A 9402-nucleotide genomic window follows, 5' to 3' on the forward strand; every position below is an offset into this window, starting at 1 on the left:
CATATATTTTTAATTTTTCATTTTACTTTTATTTATAATTTATTTTGAAAAATAATTTGAAAATAATCTAATTCACTCCTTTTTAGATTATACTTAAGCTAACATTATATCTTTCTTCTTTTTACTTTCTTTGTCCATCCAAAGAGAAAAGGTCACAGTTGGCAAATAATTAGATAAGGGAGTCGTCTTCATTTGACTAATTGCCCTTTTAATATAAGTATTGACACTAATATTGATAAAAATGAAAAAAAAAAAGAAAATAAATAATATTTTCTGTCTTTCACGTTAATAATAATAATAATAATAATAATAATAATAATTTTTCTTCCTTTGTTTTCTTTTATATATATATATATCAAACATAATCTAAGATTTTTTTCATCTCTTTGATTTGTAATAAAAAAAAAAACGTATTTTTATCATTAATTTTTAGTTTATTTAATTACGTAATTGTAAACGTAATCAATGTCTGGCATGATTCATGAGTAAAAAACTTTAAATAAAATGGTTGACATAACAGTAAAATGTGAGCGTGTGAACAATATCCATGGATTCTGGCAATACAAAAACAGTATCAATGGATAAGGGTTTTTTAATATAAAATAATAATATCAAAATTTATCATTGAAAACTATGAATGACATTGATCCCGCCAAAGAATAATAACATTACCATTAGGAAAACCTACACCGTAGTATAATTAGAGAAATGGATCATCAATCTGTCCAAGGTTTCTGGAAAAAACTTTCTTGCGAATAAATAACACGGCCGCTTCATTGTATTCCACATGCATGGCCCAGTTATCACTCTCCTCTGCACCGCCAACCAACAAAGCAGACGTTTTGTTACTTCTTCCATACAGATATTGCAAACAAGAGAGAGAAGAATCCTTCCCCAAGAACGAAAAGAATGAACCTTTTACCTTTGGATCACTAGTGAAATGTACGCTGTTGTCAATGGACTGCAAAAAGAGACAATTTTCTAAGTCTATTTCAAGCAACAGTTGGACACTCTGCATTAATAAACAAACTGAGACAAAGACATTAGGGAATGTGCAACGCACTGTAAGGTTCTTGAGGAACTCAAATGTAATATCTTGAGCCCTAAATGATCTGGGATGCCACTTTCCTTCAGACCAATCAACATATGTTACCGACCGATTTGCGATTCCACCAGGATCAATCATCTGAAAGTATAGAAAATAATTGGGTTAAGGACGTTCTTCAATTTGTTTTTATCATTCTAGTTTCTGTTGGGGGCAATAAGGAGGTTGGTTATAGGTAATAAATAAGAATTAAAGGAAGTATTGACACAAGCAGAAGAAACAAGTTTGATGTACCAACATTGAGAAAGGTTGGCAAGTAATGCTCGTCTGCATAGCAATTGCGCCCATCCATATTTGGCTGACACAACAACACGAGATGTATGCTAATAAAACAAGCGAAAATTTTTCCAAAAACCATATAAAATTTTGTGGTTAGTATTATTAAAAATTGGGCAAACAAACTCATTATCCTGAGTTTGCAACAGAAACTGATAGGAAAGCATAATTATAAGATAATGTCATTCATAAGACATACAATACTGATTATAACAACAAAGTAACTCCAATGGGCAGATTACCTTGCAGTAAAGCCTAAATTTTGTGTAATATAGGCTGTCAGCCATAACTATTACAGCATGCTGCCGCTTCACGGAGAACCACTGAAATAAAATACGAATCAAAGCCAACTAAATGTATGAGAAACATCACTGTCATGTTTTATCTTTGTTGTGAAAACACAACTTTCTTAGAAAGGAGAACAAATTTAGCACGAAAATCTTACTGCATCCTGCCAATCCACTGCCAAAAAACACTTTTACACCTCAACAATCTTATACTTTTAGCCATTTATTTGCTCAGCACAATAAACTAAAAAAAAATTGTAGTAAATCACTATAATTTTTTTATATAAAATAGAGAATAGGACATTAGAACTGCACTAATCCAGGAAAAAAATCCACCACAGTTTTCTACTCTTATTCTACTGGCAAATATAAAGGTAGCTATCTCAGAAACTGTTTGCCTGAATTAAACTAGAGATTTAAAAGTTGAATTAACTCAAAATGCCGTAAAATCTATAATCACAAAATGACCTGATAGTTTCATTTATGCACAAAGCAAACTAAACCCAAAAACTAATTGCCCACAATTATCTATTGTTATGAACTTGGAATGTCAATTTTACTGAGCAAAAAGTAGAGGAATACAGGACAGCATCCTGATTGAAAAAAAAAAAAACAATCAAGAGCGCTGGATCCACAATGTGGTACACTTTATAAATGCCCCGATAGAGGATTTGAGATTCCTTAAATCTTTTCTGGTTTTCTATATATCAACTACCAGCCTTGAAGATAAATACACTTTCAGTGATCATGCAAAGGGACAAATTGAAGTTTAGTTCCCAACCTCGGTTCTAACTAACCTCAGAATCAGACTTATCTATAATATGATCTGTAAACTAAGAACTGAAAAAACTTGTTTAAATTCCCAAATAGAATCATCATATTCTTCTGTAAAACTCTTCCATTATTACAGTGGAAAACAAGAATAAAAGTGCATGATAATTCTGAAAATGCTAAGGCATTTGTTTGTCACATTTTATAAGAAATGTCAAAGAAGCATAGTATTTTTTTTTTTCATATTTCAATATTAAATTAGCAAGCAAGACAGAAAGAGAAATATCAATCAACAGAGCAATCCTGACAGATGCCAACTGAAAAGACTGTGCTAATAGCCACACATATAAAAGTTGGAGAACATTCCCACGTAAGTTCCAAAGAGAATTCTGAACCACATTCCATTTACAAATGAAATATCAATTGCATTTTTCTGGAATTGGTAAATAAGTTCAAAGCAAAATTATTACAGTAAAAGGATTTACCTGTGAACCTTTCCTGAAATTGTTCTTTTCAACTTCGGGCATCATATGCTCTGAATACCTCCCAGTTCCATGAGGACCAAGATCCACAAAACTGATGAGAGAGATAGAGAGAGATAGAGAGAGAGAGAGAGAGATCAAATGTGGGGAAAGTAGTTTCTATATATACCCTTAATATTTTCAACAACAAATGAAAAAGGCTTTGGATAACTCTGTAAAATAGAATTATTTCCAGCACTTAAAGGTGTTAATTTTGCTTACTTAGTAAAATAAGGTAGTTTTTACTCTTAATGTACTTAATTTGCCTTTGTGCAGGATATCTTGAAGAAAAGATAGAATCTTAGTGATTTTTTATCAATCTTGATAGGATCTTGATACATTTGGAGGAATTTCGGATGGTTCATGCTATGTTCTTGAAAATCATGAAGTTCTTGGAAAATCTTGGAGTGGAAGCATTGAAATTGTTAAAGATTAGCTTGCTGCACCTTAAGACTTAAGATTGGTTTAAACTTGAAGAAAATGATTGAAATTCATGCAAGAATCAAACAAGGGATGTTCGGCTATGTAGGGGACAGATTTGAAAATTCTTAAGGGATGTTATATGTAGGACAATAGGTGCACATGCATAGGATCACTATAGGATGACATGATAGCAAGTCTAATCTCATTGGCCAAGAGAGATGACTTGGATCCATATGTGGTATGATGACATGAAAAGGGATTTTAAAACCTGACTTTATGGAAAAGTCAAAACAGCTTATGTAATCCTAGTCAAAAAAAGAATTCCTATTTTGACTTGGAATTCCTATTTAGGGTAGGATTTGCTTGAAAACATAAAGGATTCATTATGTGAAGGGCGGCAAATCTTATTCCCATCTTATTCTCTCCAAGAAGAAGTTCAATTTGAAACAAAAATTCAAGAAGTCTCCAAGAAGAGCCAAGAACAACTAAACTTGAAGAATCCTTTCTAGAAGGTTGCCAAGAGACCAAAGCCAAACTTCTTCTCTTTAGAAGTCAGCCATACCATCCACGAAGAGTTTATTCAAAAGAAAGTCCTTACGCAGCAGAAATTTTTGGAGTTTTAAGTTGCTCTTTAAGAGAAGTAAAAACAGAACCTTCTTCTGCTTATCTTGAAGAGTTTGAAACATCGAGTAGATTCAAGACAGCACTTAAGTTCTTGAAGCCAAGATTCAGTCTGGGTACATTCTTTTGAAGAGATTCAATTCATCCAAATAAGATTCCACTAAGAAGTCCTCTCCTACTCAAGAACCCTACCAAGACCAATTCTGCTAAAGAAGAAGATCAAGGTTAGGGTTTCTTTGTAAGCTTTTATTATAAATAAGCTAGCTTAGATTTAGGAAAATGATGGTTGGGGTGACAGCCCATCCTATAGCTTTCTAAAGTTTTGTTTATTGTTTTCTTGTTCTTTTAAGTTCTTTTTAGTTTAAGGTTCGGGTAACAGACCAGCTATTGTTCTTTTAAGCTTTCTTATTTTGTTTTCTTAAGTTTTCAATTCAATTCAGTTTCTTTCAAGTTAATTTAAAATTTTGCACTTTCTTATAAGTTTTTCAAGCAATTTAAATTTTGTTTCAATTTAATTTAAGTTCAAAAGCTTTTCACTTTGTTTCCTTACTTTCTAATTCACTTTAATTTGCTGTTCGGTTAATTTAAGAAGTTTCAATTCTGTTCACGCAATTTAAGTTTAATTAAATTCTGCTCTTGTTTAATTTGATGTTCTAAGTTTAATAAAGCATCCTAGGTTCTGATTTTAAGTTTGTTATATTAGGGATTTCATGCTTGCATGTTTTAAGTTTAAGTTAGCATAAGTTAAATTCTGCTTAATGCAATTTAAGTTTATTTGCTTTGTTTAAGTTTCAAACATGTTAGATTAGGTTTAATTTGTTGTTCTTGAAGTTTAAGAAGTTAAAGCATTCTATTAAGTTTAATTTCAGTTCGGTTTTACATATTTGCATGTTAAGTGATTAAGTTGCTATCTAATTTTGGTTTAATTGTTCTTGCATGCTTTAATTCCCATTACTAATTGCTGTTTTGATTTACTTAAGTTGCTATTTAATGTTCTTGCATTTTAAATTTCAATTTTAGGTTGTTAGTTTGTTGAGTTTGGTTCTTGCATTAGTTAATTTACTATTTTGCTTAGTTAATTTATTTAATTAAGTTTATGCATATTAAAATTTATTTGTCTTAATATAATCTAGGGTGTTAAAATTTTGGTACTTAGTATTAACTCATTTTACAATCTTTGTGGGAACAAACTTTATCACTATTCTATTACTTGTTAGGATCTGTGCGCTTGTGGTATCAATCAACCTTCATACTTTATTTTAACAAGGCTTACATGCTACGTTACATGACAAGACAAAAAAGAGTTTCAATGTTGCTTACCAGTCAATAAAGCTAACATTGGTTAGCATCAAGTAGTTGTACACATACTCAAAATTGTGTAATGGTACGCAACTGGAGGAGAAGGTTTGAAGAAGGGGAAAACTTTAGATAAATACCTATTATAATAATATTAAGACATGAAATCTGATACCTCATACCTATCTGACAGCAACACAAACTGCTGGTTATCAGGGTCTAAAAGCGCATGCGCCAACAGTCTCCTCTCAGCATCAACCATGGAAATTTTCCCCCAAACCACCTGCATTTTGTAGCTGCTTCTTAGGAGGCACTATATAGTGATATTCAAGCAAACATGTGAAGTTAATGGTGGGAAAAAGAATTAAAGAAGACAGAATTCATCAAACTTTGGGGAACAAAAGGGGTCATCATCAAAACAAAAATTGCATGTGCACGCCCATTCTTCAAAAGGTTCTTGTTCTTTTTCCCTTCTTTGCACTTGAGAACATTTCCAGGGCCTAAGAATATGAACTCAAGCATTCAAAAAGATATATGAGTTCCCCACATATGTTTCAGCCAAATAGTAGGAATTCAAAGAATTTATGAATTTTGACAGAGAAACTAATCTAATGATCCTCTTCCTTTCTCTATAGACAGAGGCCAAGAACACCGTCAGAGTAAATTTCCAACATGAATCAGTCAACCCTTTTGATGCAAACAGTTTCAGTAGCTTAATGAAATAATCTTATACATAACGAATTGCAATGACTAATTCCACCTACCTTTTCACTGTGAATGTCTCGACCCATAAAATAATGACTAGTGTGTACTGGCTTTTCTCTGGAAGCATGAACATAAACAGAGAATCTGTCCTCATGGCCCTGCAGGAAAAGATTAAATAATGTGATTTTTTAAAAAATTTGAAATTGCTAGAGAAGAAAGGAGTTATACCAACTTTCTGAAGGATAAGAAGTTTCTCTTGGTACACAGCCAGAAATAATATAAGAAAAAAAAAAAAAAAAAAAAGAGATTAAAATGTTCATCAAGTAAGCATTTGTATTTTCCAACTGTTTCTCAACTAATCATTCTTAAAACAAGTCAGTGAAGTGTGTATCAGCCCCCGCAAAGACATATATCGATATCTTCACATTTTGATAAAATTTGTTTGCCTTCGGAAAACTTTAAAAAGAAAGAAAGAAATCCGAGGTTAGCTTGCACTTAGAGCAGTATTGAAAGCCTAGAAATAAAGACTTGAAAACCATTGTTCGGTAGGCACCAGCATCAATTGCTTTGTTTTGCACTTGTCAGACCTGATACCACATCTAATGCCCATCTCTCACTAGAGATATGTTTTTAGGTTTTTTATTTTATTTGTGACTCAATAGCTAAGGACATTAAATAGTTCGCCACTACTTGGGAACCTAATCTAAATGATAGACGTGCACTGAGTTGAACAGAGACCAAAGTCCATAAAACATACAAGTCAATTAATGATCACAACAATACCATGTATGGCAGCCACATAGAATGCAACAGAAGAATTCTTACTCGCATTACTGGCAAATGAGAAGTAGCATAACTGATGCAAAGTCAAGGCAAAACTATTGATGACCAAGTAAAAAAGTCTTACGTGAAAGAACTTAGCCCACAGTGCCTCAAAAGGTAGCGTCCCAGGAGTCAAAAACAGGAAAGCAATTTTTGAATTCTTGGATTGGATAGGAGGTGTCTTGAGGATTTCCCTAATTACAACCTGAGATATTGTCTCATCATCACTTAATTCCCTAGAAGGAAATGTTGGTGGCTGGTTGTACAAAGTACAATCTCTAGAAGAAAAGATATAGCATGCTGCCGAACTTGTTGGAGGGTAGACATAGGCAGTAATCAAGAAAATGATCACAAAAGTTACCAATACAATAATCCACACTGGCCTCTTTAGATGGGGGCGCTGTCTTGAACCAGACATGATGAGAAAATCTTTTACATTTAGCTTCCATGCACCAGTTGTCTTCATCTAGATTGAAGGCAACATATCAGTATCTCAAAGCATCACTCAGTTTCCATATCTTACCAATCTTACTGCTTCACTGTCGAGTGCAAAGACCACTATTGTATACTGATAAGTTTATTGGAATCTGACCATAATCTGAAAAGGGCAAGATGGGAAACAAATACAGCATCAAATTGATGGACACAAGCATCTTAATAATAAACCTTAAAAATATGTTTTCAGATAGCAAAAATATTGGATGTAAAGCAGGCCACTAATCACACACACCATGTTAACAATGCAGATTGAGGGGATCTTAATCTCTTAAGCTTTGCCACAAACTGGGGAAAAAAACGTAACAAAATATAGCCATCAAAAGCATAAATGGCTAAATAAAAGTGAACCACAATATGAGAGGAGGCGGAGAATGATTCTTAAAATTCATGATAACAAGCTGAAAATCTTCAAAACTAACCATAAAACTAAACCTTTTTATTTTTAAAAGATAGAATTTAAATTTGAACAGCAGATACTCCTCAGCTCTATTTTAGGTAAATGTTTTTTTTTCTTTTGAAAGATTATTGAGCGATAGCAATCTTGGATTTAGGAGCAGAGATTTGATACATTGGCTCCTACAAGAATTGTTTATCAGATTCCAGCAAATCAACTCTACCTAATAAATATGGAAAAGAAAACAACTGAGCAAACAGAAGATTCAGGTTTGGCACTAGCGATTGAAATGCGAATTCAATAAATCTAATCCATAAAAAGAGAAATTATAATCGAAATGAATATTCAATAAATCTAATCGAAAAAAGAGAAATTATAATCGAAATGAATAAAACTCCAATGAGCGACGTTAGAATACGCATAGCAAATAGCAATACCGCGATACGATCAGGACGAAAAATATTCCAAGAAAAGAAAATAGTCCCATCAATTAAAAGAAAAAAAAGAGAACAGAAGCGGAAGCAAGCGATTTGGTTGCAGTTGAAGAAAGAAGGAAAAATCGTTCGCCCCAGCAATGAAGAGAAGGAAAACGGAAGAGTACCTGGAATTTGGAAATGGGGGTGATGGATTGAAGATGCAGAAAGAGAGTAACGAGATCACAGCGAGTTGAGGGAGGGAGAGATCCAGAAGTACCACTAGCAATGTAAATACTTAAAGACCAAAAAGGATTAATTATATTTATTTATTAGTATTATTAATTTATTATTAAAGAATGGATGTATGTAGAGTAGCCTAGTAATAACAAAATTATAATATAGTCCATAATGAGAAAATACTACTTACTAATTATAGCGACCAAGAAGAAGAGCAGGCAGGGAAAGGTGGGTTAATATTGAGATCGGCCTTTTTGTCTGGGTTGAGCCGGTGAAGTAGTCGTACTAGTAATTTTCTATGACTACCAGTTTAGCGTAGTCAGTAGAATTAGTAATTAAATTTCATTGGAATCCATCTATCATACTTCAACCATAGTTTGTGAGTCAGTCAGTCTCCCATATTGTATTTTGCTTCTCACGCTTTTCCTTTCTCCCCCTTTGCAGCCCGAAACACTATTTTCGCTTTGTGCTTGTCCATTCATCTTGGAGAATCATTCAACCTTGGAATGCAGTTTTCGATCTCTCTTGGATTACCCTATTCCTAATTTTACCCTGTACATTTTACCTTGCTTTCTCTGCCATATATATACTCCTAAATTTAATCCTCATAATAATGATAAAAAATAAATAAACTAAAAAACTGAAACTTTTGGGATTACACCTTTAAAGATGTTAATTTTATTTATATCTAATAAAAATTTTAAATTTTTATCTTATCGAAGATAAAAATAAATAATATATTAAAACAATGAAAATAAAAAAATATATAATTTTAAAATTTTTATCAAATATAAAAATAAAAACAAATAATATAATTCGCACCGTATTTTTATATTCATATTCATGCTCTATATATATATATATATATAATAAATAAGTTTTTTGTTAAATAATATAAATTATTATTTTAAATGAATTAAAATTATTATATTTTTATTTAAAATATATATTAATATATTTATAAAAAAAATTATATAAATATGCAAAATAAAAATTTTTTTAAAAAAATAAACAATACATTTTAATTATT

The 9402-nt window shown here is 32.0% G+C and overlaps 1 protein-coding gene across 6 annotated transcripts; it reads right to left on the reverse strand.

The window, feature by feature from the left end:
* Positions 1-578: 578 nt before the first annotated feature.
* On the reverse strand, positions 579-8930 carry LOC111302826 (glycosyltransferase BC10-like). Of its 6 annotated transcripts, none has more exons than XM_089741863.1 (11): positions 8563-8930; positions 6913-7425; positions 6065-6163; positions 5483-5583; positions 5325-5396; positions 2925-3015; positions 1624-1704; positions 1344-1403; positions 1064-1186; positions 923-961; positions 579-813 (listed from the first exon to the last, which is right to left on the reverse strand). In XM_089741863.1, exons 2-11 carry the CDS (start codon positions 7291-7293, stop codon positions 685-687), a joined length of 1176 nt encoding a protein of 391 aa, XP_089597989.1. In that variant the 5' UTR covers positions 7294-7425; positions 8563-8930; the 3' UTR covers positions 579-684. The 6 variants fall into 6 exon arrangements, 5 of the variants coding, with proteins under 5 accessions (XP_089597989.1, XP_022754405.1, XP_022754404.1 ...); XM_022898670.2 differs by lacking the exon at positions 8563-8930 and adding an exon at positions 8321-8453; XM_022898669.2 differs by lacking the exon at positions 8563-8930 and having other exon boundaries at positions 5483-5613.
* Between the last annotated feature and the right edge of the window lie 472 nt (positions 8931-9402).

The sequence above is a fragment of the Durio zibethinus genome, chromosome 13 (assembly GCF_047325235.1).
Source record: "Durio zibethinus cultivar Kanyao isolate XHJ-2024 chromosome 13, ASM4732523v1, whole genome shotgun sequence".
Classification (NCBI taxonomy): domain Eukaryota; kingdom Viridiplantae; phylum Streptophyta; class Magnoliopsida; order Malvales; family Malvaceae; genus Durio; species Durio zibethinus.

What these genes read in the sequence shown, in the direction of transcription:
- LOC111302826 (XM_022898669.2), bottom strand. Translation starts at nt 7,293, where the DNA reads ATGAAGACAACTGGTGCATGGAAGCTAAATGTAAAAGATTTTCTCATC. An exon ending in ATTTCAGGAAAGGTTCACAG is followed by an intron (nt 1,705 to 2,924) that starts GTAAATCCTTTT and finishes ATTTTATTTCAG; the next exon opens with TGGTTCTCCGTGAAGCGGCA. An exon ending in AATTTAGGCTTTACTGCAAG is followed by an intron (nt 1,404 to 1,623) that starts GTAATCTGCCCA and finishes TTGTTGTGTCAG; the next exon opens with CCAAATATGGATGGGCGCAA.